Here is a 14,699-nt window from a genome sequence, read left to right on the forward strand (position 1 = left end):
CTCTGGATGTGGAGTGTACAGAGTCTCTCACTTGTTTTGCTGCCATTAACTGCACATAAATCTATAAACATCACTCTCGAAATGGAGCTCACAATAGGTAATTGTACAGGGCTGGGGATGTGCTATTTTTGCCTTGCATTGTGTATGCTGATTGCTCTCAATATGTAAGGCTAATGGTAGGGTGAACAAAGGATTGTTTTAAGCCTAAATTGTCCTTAAATCCTGGCACTGTCTCAAGTAATCAGTGTCTGAGTCAGCCTTTTGCCTTACAGGGACCTGTAGTTTCTGGAGAGCTTGTGTTATGTTGAGATGCACGTTTTTCTCAGTGATTTGTGAAAGGCTAAAATCCACCTTAAATTCTGATTGCATCTCCCCCATCTCAGGATTTCGTGTTGGTTGGAAATGTGGCTATTTCCACACCAGTAAAGCATTAGGATCAGTGCTTTGCTTGGTCTGAACTACCTCTTTAATGCACACTTTCCTCTTTAAGGTACTTAAAGGCTTGTGTTAGTGCTGCTAATGCAACTATTCTTCCACTTCTGCATCTAGTTACCTAGAAAACAAGAGAGTAATTGCCTTACTGAGGCTTTTGAATGTTTCACTACAAGCAAGAGATGTTTTCTCTGGTGCTGCATAATTGTGAATGCTCTTGTGGCCAGCAGCTGAAGTGAGCAGTGTTCAGTTCTGCTTTTCCTGGTGACTTGGAGTTTGTTTTCTGTAGTGCTCAGTAATGATGGAAATGTTTTCTTATGCTAAATGTGGTTAAGAAGGTATGAGTTAATCCCTGGTCTCTTTTGCTGATGCAGCTTTCCACTTGGGCATTTTGAGTGTGAAAATCTTCATCACAGCTGGCTTTGAAATGGCAAAGACAAGAAAATTTAGTGGGTTTTTTTGCTAAACTGGAATTTCTTTTATGTAATCTGTGTAGACAAACTTTGTACCTGTGTAGGTAGGTGACAAAAGTGATATTTTCCCCCTACTTCTCATGTTGCAAAGTTCAGAACTGCAGCGTGGAGAAGTCCAGGGTCTTGCAATATCTGTACAAGTGACTGCTGGGTGACTGTTGTTTAAAAAAGAATTATACTTTTAAGTAGCTTTATAGATTAGCCAAGATAATCTAGATTTGTGACCAACTGCTGACTCCAACAACTTCCCTGAACTGTTCCTTTTGGAATATCAATAGTAGCACCCCTTGGTTTTAACAGGAGCAAATGTCTCCAGACTGCCTTCTGGAGGAAAGTGTGATGCTTGTGCATTCCTTTGGTTTATTTTAATTAGAATTTTGTGTTTTGTTTGGTTTTTTTCCTTTCCAGGTTACTCCAAGGTCCGAGACCCCCATCAACAGTGTCAGTAACAGTTTGGAAAACGTACTACACACATCAACACATTCCATGGAGGAGTCATTACCCAAGAGGCCTTCGGGGAAACACTCCAAAGGTGTGTCCTTCTCTGCTTGCTTCCAACGGGGGAGTGAGTTCTTATCTCTTGATGGCAATTAGTGTGATTGTAATGGTGACTGGAGACTGGAATTTTGCTGCTTCTGGGTTGTGGGGAGCAAAGGAAGTCACAGGAGGGTTGTTGTAGGAAGTGTTTGTGTATTGATGAAAAAGGGTCAGCAAGGGACAAGTATTGTTATTCTTCTATTGGGAAATAAGCAAGAAAGTGCCTTTTGAGTTGAAATAATCAGTTTAGCTCTCAGGAAATGTGTTCTCAGAGTGAATATCTCTGACACTCCACCTCTCATCCTTGTAGTAGCAGTTTATTTCTTGGATGGAGCATATGGTGATGAGTGTTGCTTTACTGGGGAGAAGAGAAGGCAGTAGAGCAGCAGTTAGGCTTCCACTTGCACCTTTCTCCTGGTTTCCAAGAATGTGTGAGTGAGAAGCTGAGGGAAGAGGAGTTGGAGGATAGGAGAGAGAGCTTGCACCTTCCTCAGCTCATGTGTGCAGCCTGGATGTTACAAAATAAGTCTTATTTTTTGTGATGCTAAATTGCATGCTGACCTGGCTAAAGACTGGGCTTAGCAAATTGGAGTTAATAAGTATGCATTCCATTTCCACACCCCAAGCTATAATTACAAATATTAAAATGTCTGGGTTAAAATGTGACTGACATGATTTGTGTTTAATGCACACAAAAAAAGCTGTTAAGTGAGAAAAATCTTTTGAACTGTGAGCTGCTATTTATGTAGAGCAGCTTTTGTGAACTCTTTGTGGGATTAATAAGAGGAACTCTGCATGGCAGAACCAATGCAGGGGAAATACACCACACATTAGCAGCACAAGTCTGCTGCCTTCAGGTTTCATTAGAAATACTGTCAGGGAGCATACAAATTTATTTGGAATTGGTCTTCAGAGTTCTGTTGCCTTCTCTGCTGCTGGCTTGCTGCATAACCTTGCAAAGAGAATTTAATACCCCCTAAACTGTGATTCAGAATTTCAAAGCACATCTTCACTCCGAGGAACTGAGGCAGATTAGAAGGGGTTAAATGTCCCAAGGAGATGTTCTTAGCTTGTCTCCACAGGACCTCCTTTTCTGTGACACACTCAGCTCTAATCCCAGTAGCTGTAAGGAGCAATAATTCTTTTTACAGCAGAATAGTGCTTTAAGTAGCTATTTCTCCAGCTGTAAAAGCAATCAGAGGAGAAGAAAATGCAACACTAAGCAGAAGCACTGCTAGGTTTGTGGCTTTCATCTGATTAAAAATAGGACAGGGTTCAACACTGTTTTCATTTGTACTCAGTGATTGCTATTCCAGTACCATATATGCCAAGATTAGTCATGGTACACTGTGAAAATTAATTAGGTTTTCCTCTGATCTGTTTTTTTTCTTATAGAATACCTGCTTAGTTTTCAGAGTCTGTAGCTTTTCAATTTATAGATTGCCTTGGTGATAGTTGGTGAAAGGAGTTGTGGAACAAATAGAGTTTTCTTACTGATCCTCTGCTTTCTGGCTCACCAGCAGCAAAGATTGTGTTGAATTCTCTTTGATATAAAATGATCTGTCTGGGAGGGAGAGATCTGCCTCTTAGGGTTGGAGTACAACTGAAGATTTGCCAGCCTGGAGCCACCCCAGCTTGCTTCCAGCTTTCTCCTTCTTGTAGCAAACACACATCTGAGCTTATGAGGACTGGGAATTTGGGGTGGACAGGCTGCTTGACCAGTTGTGTAATTCTTGTGTTGATATTTCCAAGGGAGTCTTGGTTCAGATGGCTGGAGAGGATTTCTTCTCACTTGAGGTCAGAAATAGTGAGCTGCCCAAGTTTGTCATTCAGCTCTTGGCAAAGCACTGGAGCTGGAAGTGTCCAGCAGTATCCCTTGAGCTTAGTTGGATTAGAGACAGTTTGTACTAATCCAATGAATGCTTTTAATCCTGATTTGCAGGAATGTCATTAGTCTAACACACTCTGTGTATAGCTGAGCAGTGAATGGGCTTGTAGTAGGCTTGGCCCTATCAGTGGCTGGATTTCCCTTCATCCACACTTTGAAACTAGCTTTTAGCACAAAATATTTCAAGTTGTACATGGCAGAGAAGAGTGGGGTGTAGTGCTGACTGCTCTTGAACAAACTGTGGTGGAAATCTGTATGCACTTGTTTGCATTAAGTGGTTAACTGGAAACATTCATCCATGCTTCATGTACAGACTTGACAAATATATAACAACTTAATAATTTCACCATGCTGTCTGCCCAGAATATTGCTGCCTGGGGAAACAAATTTATAAAATTAGTGTCAGTCTGAGGTTCATTAACCTCTCCTTGTATCTCAGAGGCTCAGCTAACTCTGGGAACACTTAGACATTGAGGTACTGGGTCCATGCTGTCGTGTCCAAGCTGTTGGAAGTGGTGACCAGCTTGAGACAAAGAACTATTTAGCAAAATTGACCACATTTTTACTGCTGGACTTTCAGTCTTAGCTAAAAGCTCTTCTCCCAGCTGCATGTGTCAGTGCTAAAGCAGGATGGACACTTGGGCAGAGGAAAAGATGTGACACTGGCAAGATCTACCTGTTGACAGAAGCATGTCAAGTATCTGGGCTTTATCTGAACTTTATTTAACCAAAGTTCAAAAATATGGCCTATGCAAGTTTGGAAAAAACACAGATGGGCATTGACCTAGAGGGATGTGGACCTCAAGTCTAATAGCTGTAACATGCAGTGTAAATCATGCTTTTTCCTCATTCTTGGGTCTGTTTTCACAGATGTGGAATCATTTTAGCTGGAGGTAACTTTGGGAAGTGGAGGCTTTCCCTGTTCTCAGGACTGGCTGTTGTGCTTGTCAGCTGCAGACAGGATCATTTGCAGGTTTTAAGGTATTGATAGATCTTGTTGCAGAGGAAGTACAGATGGGTTCTTGTGGTGCCTGTAACTGAAATTCCATGGGGGCTGTGTTCTTAGATAATTCTCTTTCCCCAGTGTTATTAGAAAGCAGTCAGGTTTTAACACTGGTCTTCATCAAATTGAAATGAAGTTTGGGAATTATTTACATACAGGGTGAGCTGAATGGCCACAGTTTCTTCCTTGTGTTGCCCAAGGGTTGCTTTTTTTTTTTTCACAATACAAGAATTAAACCCAGTGCAAATCTAGCAGCAGAAGGTGTTAGTGTCAGAAATGTTGATTCCAGTCTCAAAGATGAGATTTCATGCTTGCCAGTGTTTGATATAATTCAACAATGTCCTTGTCTTCATTTTAGGATTTTACCCTACATTTTCTGTACCTCAGAGCCTTTTCCCAGCAGCCTTTTCCAGGTGGTTAAAAAAGGCCACTGGTTACCAATAGTATATTGATTAGCAACTTCTGTTTTGTAGACAATCCTGGGCTGGTAGCTCAGGGAAATTCAGTCATTATACCAAAGTCCAGAAGCAGCCATCTGACCTATGGGAAGTCCCTTTCACAGAGCCAATTTCAAACGAGCCTATGGATGTAGAGTTCTTCTGACCTTGTGTGGCACTTCCCCAAAGAGTAATTAGGATTATCAAAGCTGAATGAAAAATTCAGCTTATTTTTTTATATTAAAAAAAAAGAAAAGCAATAGGAATTTCCTGTCCCCCAGAGCTGTTGTTAATTAGTCTTACTGTAAAGGTTCTGAGCAGTGTGATTTGGCCAGGAGGTGGATGGCAACTGCAGGCAAGGGCTGCTCTGTGCATGTGACATATTTGAGCAATGTATTAAACATGGTCAGTGACCACAGCATATTTTCCAAAAGCTCAGTGGAATAAAGTACATTAGACCAGATGTTGAAGTGCAGAACAAAAGGATCTTTATAATAAAGGCAGTGTAAGTTGCAAAACCTTACAGTATGAAGGCTGTGCTTTCTTCAGACTGTAATTTCTCATAATGCTGAGTAAAATTTTGATTTGTCATGGCCTCTGTTTTAAGTTTTCTGCAGTGGAGGTTTCTGTGTTGCTATTTCTAAGATGTTCATTTATGCTTTGAGGCTTTCCAGGTGGCAGTTACCACAGTTTCCCTCTTTAAAGAACTTTGGAAGATGCTTTTTTTTCCTTGACCGTGCAAGCCGTTTTCTGCAGAGTGACAAAAATCCCTTCTTCCTGTGTTTCCTGTGTTTTTATCTTCCCTTCCCGTTGTTGCCACACAAAACCTCCAAATTGTCTGCAAGCCAGTCTGATTTCAAATGAAGCAACTGTTGAAATATGATCCTTATATAGTGAAGCTGAATCACAATTCTTGTGACACATGGAGCTAATGATAGGCACACACTGCTTTCTGGGGACAGAGGAGTAAAGTAGATGTAAAGTGGGTGCAGGAGGCTTTTTTCTACAATCAGCTCCATTTAGTACTCCTGCTGAGCACAGCAAAACTTCCTCCTTAATAGAAGATACTCTATTAATCCACATGCAGGGTCCTGCAAAGGACCTCAAGAGTGTCCCAGGCTAGAATAAATACAAAGAACAGCACATGACTTACTGGATGGAAAGAGCTGCAGTCTGGGGACATGAGGAAAAATAAACTGGAGAAAAAAATGCACCTCAGTAATGGTTTCATTTTGAGGTGCAAAATGGATCTTTGTAGGAATCCTGTTGACCACAGGTAGGATGTAAGTTGCAGGTAGGTTGGAATTACTGCATACAGCAACCTTTGATATCTGATATAGTCAGTAGAAACCTGTGGTGCAAGCTGCCCAGCACTTACAACTACTAATTTTCCAACCTAATTTGCTTTCCTGGGCAAAATGTATTTTTTTATGGTCTTGTACCTTTCTCCCTTATGCTTCATTGACTCATCCATTTCCCACAAGGAGCTGGATGGACTCTTTGTGCATGGCAATCTCCAGTCTTTTCCTTCTGAAATGTCTGACACCAGTTGCTCAGCTTAAGGAAGGCAGGGAAAAAATACAGAGTGAGAAGAAAAAGCTCTGAAATCCTTTTGGTTCAGGGTTTCCACTTTATAGTGCCTTGGTCTGCATCACTTGTGGAGCTGAATTATTCTATTTTTAACTAAATGCATCATCTCCAACAATATTGGGTCAACTACTGTTAGGGTAGGGTTTAAGGAAATATTTAGGCTACGATAATCCTTCAAGAAAAAATCTCCCTGAAATAATTTTTGGAAATAGTTTTTCCCTGAAAATATTTTTTCAGCTGTTTGTGTATGTCTTCATTTTGTCTGAAGCAGAACTCTGCTTCTAAACTTCAGTGCTTCTTAGCTCACACCCAAGGCCCTGCATTCTAGACTGTCTCTGATACACTGCTTATTCTATGAGTATCAAGTATTTAGAGTTAATTCTAGCAGTCAAATCCAGGGATTAGTGTACTTCTGGAAAAAAAAAAATGTTTTGATGTTGTGTATTTCCCCCTGTGCTACAAGATTATTGTGTATTAAGAAATTTCTTGTCTGTTGCACAAAGCAGCTTGGTCTGCAGTAACTGGAGTTCAGCTGAGGTTGGGTGCTGACATTTGCAATGAAGACAACACTCATGAGTGGTTTAATTAAAATATAAATTCAAGCCCATTGCCCTTTGTCTCAGGTTTTTACTGCCTGCTACACCCTCTGCTTTTGCAGGCAGATGTAGAATCCCATTTCATGCCCCCAAAGGCAGAGCCCAAGTGAGGTGAGGGGCTCCACACTCCTGGAGCCTGGTAGATTTATGTTGGGAACTGTTAATAACTTAAATTTTGTGCTCTTTAGAGGTCAGAGTTAGTATTTCCTTTTCATCCTTGTTCCCTCTCTTTCCACATCACACCAGTTGTGGGGTTGCTGTGACAAGATGCTAAGGGGGAAGAGGGAGAGAGCAGCATCAGGGCTCTTCCAGCTGAGTGGAAAGTGGACTCCTGGTCTGCCTACTCACACAATAATTGTCCTGACCTTTTTGTGGAAATACTTAAAGCTTCTTCTTAGTGAAGTTTGTAATTCCTGGCCTAGATTCCTCCATCCCTCTGTGGTCCATGGGCACTTTGTGTGGAGACTGAAATCTCTGCCCCTTGGCCAAGTGATGCTGTCTTAGCAGTGCCTTAAGTTTGAGGTCATGACAGGAGGCTCCAGTGTGTGTTTCCTGTAAGTTTTAATTGTGTGTCTACCTTGCTCAGGTAGTCACCTAAAATAATGCAGTCAGAAAATCAACCATATTCCTTAGGGTATCAGCTTGAATCTGCTGAGTGGTTTTTCTTTACTTGTTTGGGCTTGTTTTTCCTCAATAAAAGTGATGGAATCACTCTGCTTGGGAAACTCAGTCCCTACCTTAATAACTGTTGAGCCTGTTGATTAAATTAATTCAAATTTGAGAGAGGTGTTTGGAGTTTTGATTCCTGGTGGTGTCTGGAGAGAAGAGACTCAGTCCTGCTTCCATCAAGAGGGAAGGTGGGAACACTTCAGCCCTTTTCCTGTGGTAGCCCCATGGCAAGTGTGCCTGGGGAAGGAAGGTTGCCAGTTAGCTCTGTATCTTTAGGGAATACCTGGAAAACTTCCAAATAATTAAGGTAGGCAGGGAAAGTAGCATTGTAGGTCTGTTGTAGGGGATATAGGGCTGGAGTCCCTGCAGAAGGGAGGAGGTACACAACACAGATCCATGGAAAATAAGGCTTTATTTTACTCCTTACTAATTCATTTTGCTTTTATTTATTCCTATTCTTTATAGTTTTCATATGAAGACTTGTGCTGAATTTGTATATTGGACAATATAATTATTTTTTTTGCACTGCACACTGGAAGATGCTCAGCTTTTTCCAAAAATAAGGTTTGACAGTGAAGCACTTGAGTATTCAGAACCCTGTTCATTTGGTTGTAGTGGGAGTTGGATGATACTTCTGTTTATAATGAATTAGAATCAAATTTCTTTAAAAAAATAAAAATTCTAAGAATAGTGTGCTGTTAAATTTGGCCTTTCCAAGGAGTTTACCTTGCCATAATGCATTCCTCAGGCAGATTCCTTATCTTAGATAAGAACAATGCAGTTGCCAGTGTCTAATGTGAGACAATAAATTTGTATTTAATACTCTTTGACTTTTTCAGTGGCTCCTCAGAAGCACAGGGGGCAACCCTCAGGCTTGTACATTCCTAGAAGGGCTCTTTTGTATTCAGGGCTGTGAGGTTCTGGAAGTGCAGATGAAATCAAGAGCCATTACCAAAGAGCTCTGGAAGCAGGAACATGACCTTTCCTTAGGAAAGGAAACAACCTGAGCAACTTGAGCCTTTAATTGAAAATGCATTTAATGAGAAAAACAAGTTTGATTTTTTTTTTTTTTTTTTTTCAAATCTTTAGGTGATGGCTTAATGCAGAACATCTTTGGAAAACAAAAATGTAGCAGAATCAGAATGAGCTGTGAAAGCTTTACCTGATATACAGGACTAATGCTTAAAACCTGTGTTTTTATTGACAATAAAAGAGGAAGGGGAAAGAGGAAATCTGAAATGTAAAAATTTACCTAAGGGTAGGAAAGCATGCAGAACTTAAATTAAAAATTAAGGTGAACTTGAAGTGCTGAATCTTGTCTCCTGGCAATTCCTCTGCATCCTGATGGCAAATAACTCACTGGAGTGGGCATTTCTGGGGCTGCTGCTTGAAGATGAAGATGAGAGATGTTCAGAAATTCTCAGCTATTAATTGCACCTGTTTAGAACTTTTAACACCAGTTAACATCTGGCAAGGTCTGGTTTTGAACTTACCCATTCCCTGCCATATTAAGCAGAGGGATACAAAAATTTAAAATAAATGGCTTGCTTATCCTATCTAGGGTTACATTTCCCCTGAACTAAATTGGACAAAAAGAAAATACTGCTTCAAAAAAAGAAAGTAGGAGTGATTCAGATGTATTCCTAGGAAACCATCATGTCCTTGCCCATGTTTTACAGACTGTCACCAGTGTACAAATGAGTAAATGGCAATGGTTTTGTGCATGGTGTGCTGTAGAAGCTCTTTCAGCTGCTGGTTATCAGCTGGTAGACAAGCTTTCTCTTCCCTTATCAGTTGATTATTAAATCCCCCATTTTCCAAACCACGTTTTTTCATTTTCATGCACTTTTACATTTAGATAAATTCTCTGCTTCAAAAGATTACCTTCCTGAGGGTAATAGGCTTAAAGTACAATAATTTTATCAATAGTTGGTATGCAACAGGTACTTGCATATATGAATTAGAAATCTTGTCATCCCCCTCAGATCTTTGAGTCCAGACCTAAAAACATGTGAGAACTTAGAGTAAATCTTCAGATTTTTTTTTTCTTCCTTGACTTTTAATGACAGCATTAGGATTCTCACATTGGGGTTTTGTGTCTGTGCCAGTGGGAAGTTGGCAGTTTCCAAAAGAATCCGACTGCAGTAGGGAAAAGATACTTGACATTGTAGGTTTGGAGGTGACATTAGAGAAATTGGTGATATTGGGAACTGGAAACAATAAATGGGGTTTCAAGCAGGGCAGTTATCCACAGGAGGAGATGCATTCTCCTTAGTCCTGAGCTCTGACATAGCAAACTGGTGTGGTTTGAAAATGAGGAGGTGGGTGGAGAGGGAAGATGCCAACATTTCACACCAAAAAAAAAAAAAAAAAAAATTTACTTTGCCAGCAATTTTCTTTGCTTCCCCTGCTACTCCAGCAAATATTTCTTTAGTCTGCTTCCCTCTGTTCTAATCTGGAAGGGACCTCATTTAGTAAAGGACAACACTTTATTTCCATGGAAGTGATGGGGATTTCTCACATTCAGTTTCTGGCAAGAGGGAACAGATGGACTGCAAAGAAGAAGAGACAAGGACTGGAATAATGTGCTACTGAGAGAGCCCTCTTGCAAATGGTAACTCATGAGTCTAACTGCAGGACATGCACTTAAAGGGGAGGAAATCAGTTGGTTTTTTAAGCAATATTCTCCTGCACTTTGACTCCCAGCTGGTGCCAGCCTTGATTCAGAGGGCAGAAGGCAGTGGGTGATTCTTTTACAGTGCTCAGAAGGAATTGGTGCCTCGTGTCCTTTGAGGATCACTGTGCACTGGTTCTGATGTTCTGGGGATGGCTCAGCTTGTGATTTCCTCCAGAGGTTTGACACAGCAGGTTAGGGTGGTTCTTGCTTCACATCAGGGCTGGCTTAACGTTTGTGCAGCTCTGAGGAAACACTCAGGTTTGGGATTTTTCCATGTAGAATCACAGAATGGTTTGGGTTGGAAGGGATCTTAAAGCTCATCCAGTCCCAACCCCCCTGCATGGTCAGGGACCCTTCCCACAGCCCAGGGAGCTCCAAGCCCCATCCAACCTGACCTCCAACAATTCCAGGGATGGGGAAGTCACAGCTTCCTTGGGCAACCTGGGCCAGGGGCTCAGCACCCTCACAGGAAAGAGTTTGTTCCCAATTGGTGGTCAAAAAGGCTCTTTGGGCACCCTTTGTAGACAAAACCAGCTTCTTACCCTTTGTTTAAATAGGTATTTTTCCTTAAAACCTACATGACTTCACTAACTAATGTCTTTTTTTGCTAATAACCAAAGAAGAAAACATGGTATTAATATTGGGTTCATTATTAATAGAATCAAAATGAAGAAAAGGTGAAACAGAGAACAGTCGAAGCAGGAAAATTCTGAGTATTAATTAAATTCTATTTGGACTTGTTAAAAGTTGGGTTCTTTTGTTTAATGCAAGCTTAATGTAGTTTTCATAATTGCATCTGTTGCAAAAATGCCAGAGCTGAGCCAGATCCTGAGACCTGGATTAAGAGATTTGACAGCTGTATCAAAGCATGTGGAGAAGTTCATGGGCTGGTGCTAAGAAGTGGGGAATCAAATCTCCTTTTGGGATTGCAGACAGTGGAAATTGGGAGAAGTTTAAGGGATCATACTGCCCCAAATCTCTATCCTTTGATACTAGTGGGCTCAGATGCATTTCTGGAGGAGAGGAATTGTGGCCCTGATCCCTTTTGGTTTCTCTGTTCACTCAGGGGGAGAAGACTTTGGCATTGAAGTGATTGACAAATTTCATTTCCAATTTCATTTTCTCATGCTCTTTTTGCTAGGAAGTCACAGAGCAATTACTTGATTAACTTTTTTCTCAGGTGCATGGAGATGCTAAGCTACAAGCTGAATGTTTCATGTGCTTTCTGATTTGTTCTTTTATCTCCTTGGGGACAAAAAAAAAAAGGCAGTGGACTTGTGGCATTCCTTCAGTGCCTGGAGTGGATGCATTTCATCAGTGGATGGTGCAGATGCTATTTTTAACAGTAACTGAAAAGGGGTGGCCCTGCTAAAATTACATCATTGTAATTACATACATACACACAGCTGAAAGGAAATGACATAAAACACAGGAGTGCCTTGGGTTCTCTCTATTGTTTCCACTTCTCTGGATGAATAATTCAATGTGTATCATTCAAGCAGAGATAAAGTTGGACTCCTAGATTTGCAAAGCCTTCAGACTTTGTTTTCTTGTAAACAGCCCTGTGGAAAAGAGCAAGAAGTGAAGTTTGTCTGTGAAAACAATAGGTGTGAAATAGGTAACAGTGGCTTGGGGAGCTCAAAGTTTCTGTTCCTTCCTGTCCCTGTTTGCAGATCTCCTGCTACAGTAAAAGTGTGTTGTGCTTCTTACTGTGCTGCAGACTGAAGACTCTGGTAGCAAGTGTGGACATTGACAGCTTCAAGAGGTTGGAGTTTTTAGTGGATGGGGTTTTAGTTTTTCTGTTCTTTTTTCTTCAGTTCTTGGGCATTCTCACTGCCTTGGCAAATCTTAATAAAATCTACTTTGTTCTTTTGTTTTTGCTTCCTAGCTGTGTTACAGCATCAATTGTCTAATAGCTGTAGAGGATCTGAAAATAAGCTTAAATGCTGAATTAGAACTTTTTTTTTTGGTCTCTTTGAATTCCTGGTCAAACCTTGTCTGGGGATCCAGAATGAAGGAACAGGATTTATACAAATGTAAAAAAGGGAACAAGAATATTAGAGCCTGAGACCAGAGACCTGAAAATGTACAAGGACATTAATTGCCCACAAAAGAAGCTCAAGAAGTGGCTGTGCTGAGGGGTGTTTGTTTCCCACTCAGCCAAGCACTTGAATGCATTTGTGGCTCTTGGCAAGACTGTGTGTGCTCAAGGTTTTGCCTATTCTAGGTTAGTCCCTTAGTCTGCTGCTTTTATGTAGCATGCTAACAAGAGTTTTGCATTGTTACCAAGGTTTTCATGCTATAATTCTTTAGAAATTAAGATCCTGAAGCTGGTATAGAATGACTCTGTCCTTGCTGCTTATGCTTGGTGGTTGCTGCAGCCTGGGTCATGAGTTTCAAGACACTGATACTGTTCCCAAAAATGTAGAAAACAGCACGTGGTCGTTGACATGAGCATTAAACTATGCAAGTCTGGAATATCTGCCTTTCAAATAAAACTTAGCTGCGTGTATTTATGTGCCTGGGAGTTGGAAATGCTGTGTTTTTACTTGGGAACTCTTTAGTCCTTTGGGTAGCTGAAGAAATCCTTGGGCCAAGGTTGGAGCAGGTAACCATCTGATCCCAGCACTCTGCTGCTTCAGCCCCAAATTGCCCTTCAAGCCAGGACATGCTGGTGGAGCAGCTGCTGCCTTAGGATCTCACTGACAGGGGTCCAGCTATGCTGATATATGGTTACATGCTGCAGCCCAGCCTGCATTTGTCTGCTGGAGGAGAAAAAAATATATACACATATGTTTATATAATATGTAAAATTAACACACCTACTTATGATGTTCATCTCCTGACTTGGTGATTTCTAATCCTCATCAGATGCAGTTGTGATTGGAATTATTTTCATGCAGTGGGGACTGGATCTTTTTATTAGAGGAACAGTGGGTTATAATTAGAGTGGGACCCAGAAGACATAAAGGAATAAAATCTTGTGTAATGAAAGAAAACCAAGGGATAGCAGGCAGGCTCTTTCCTTTATCCTTCCCAAAAAGGTGGTTTGCTGATAGTTGAAACTTGACTGGCATCTTGCAGGGTTTCACTGGTGAGTCTGTGTTCCTCTGAGCCTCTTTTTTGTCCATCTGTATTTTAGGACATTGCTCAAAGGTCCAAAATGCCAGCTCAGATTCCCAGCTGGGGTGACTACCTGGATGCCTCCTGTTTCCCACATCTGGTGTCCTTGCAGGGTGCATCAGGGAGGTTTGTGTTCTCCTTCTGAGCTCAGGGTCTGTTCCATGCAGACATTCAGACTTCAAAGGCTTCACTTGAAATGGGTTTGTTTCCTCCAGTGATATTTGGGATTATATTGAAGCCTGGGTTTGGAACACTGACACAAAACCTGTGATTACACCAAGGGCCTACACTGCCAGGGGCATTTTCCATAGAAAACTGATTATCTTTTTAGTCTTGTAGGTAAATACAGTGTTCAGGTTAAAATCATCTGACTTGCCTTGGGTTTTAGGGGGCTTCAGTGATTTATCTGACAGAGAAAATCCTTCCTAGGGAATCATAAGACTTCTCTAACTTTCTCTTAAAAGTAAGAAACAAAGCCACAGTTTGGTTTAAAAGTGATCTAAGAGCAGTAAATAAAATAATCACTTGGTCAGATAAAGCTTGACTAAATATACAGCTGCCTGTTGCTTACCCAGTAAGTTAAAGTATTTATATACAAAACTGAACATCTCCCCTGATTGCAGAGCTATTTTTCTTAGCACAGGCTGTGTAACCAGATCTGGGCAGCCTGCTTGTTTTAATTGCCTATAGAAGAATGTATGTTGGTGGTCACTGGAGCTGCCTTCAAACTGAGCATCTGGGCTTGCAGCCACTTTTGCAGGAATACTTTTCCCAGTGAACTGTACATTCCTTGGAGAAGTCCCCTCTGGTTCAGCAGGAGAAGGAAGAGGAGCCACTGGGCTGGATTTCTGAGCAAATGAAGGACACAGCTGCCTGAACACTTCCCCGTGCTTTTAAAAGAGTTAATTAGCTGCAGTTACACATGGAATCAGCCAGCTTGGGGAATTAGGCAGTAAATATATTTTACAAATTAAATTCTCTCTTTAGAAAACAAGCAGTCCCCCTGTCCCCAGGCATCACATGCTGAATCTGAAGCACTGATCAGTGCCTCTGCATTTCCTGTGGGATACCTGCAAGCCTTCCCTGCTGCAAGTGTTCACCTAAAATCACACTTGAAAATGCCAGCTGTGTTTCCATGGTATTAAAAAACATTGTTAAGGATTCCTTTTTGGGGATGTTCTGCCTGCCATTGTAAAGAAGAGGTTTCTTTGCTTCAGTTCCCAGCTGTAGGGATACATTTTACCTGTTGCTCAGCTGTCCATAACTAATCTCAA

The 14,699-nt window shown here is 41.1% G+C and overlaps 1 protein-coding gene across 2 annotated transcripts in view; it reads left to right on the forward strand.

Moving 5' to 3' along the window:
* Nucleotides 1-14,699, forward strand: part of ZCCHC14 (zinc finger CCHC-type containing 14) — a 53,278-nt gene that overhangs the window by 12,060 nt on the left and 26,519 nt on the right. For both annotated transcript variants that reach the window (XR_011728392.1, XM_071756583.1), the window contains exon 2: nucleotides 1,314-1,437. Coding sequence is in view for 1 of the 2 variants with exons in the window: in XM_071756583.1 (XP_071612684.1) it covers nucleotides 1,314-1,437 (124 nt within the window). In the remaining variant the exon portion in view is untranslated. The remainder of the gene's footprint in view (nucleotides 1-1,313; nucleotides 1,438-14,699) is intronic.

This window comes from Heliangelus exortis, chromosome 13 (genome assembly GCF_036169615.1).
Source record: "Heliangelus exortis chromosome 13, bHelExo1.hap1, whole genome shotgun sequence".
NCBI classification, from domain to species: domain Eukaryota; kingdom Metazoa; phylum Chordata; class Aves; order Apodiformes; family Trochilidae; genus Heliangelus; species Heliangelus exortis.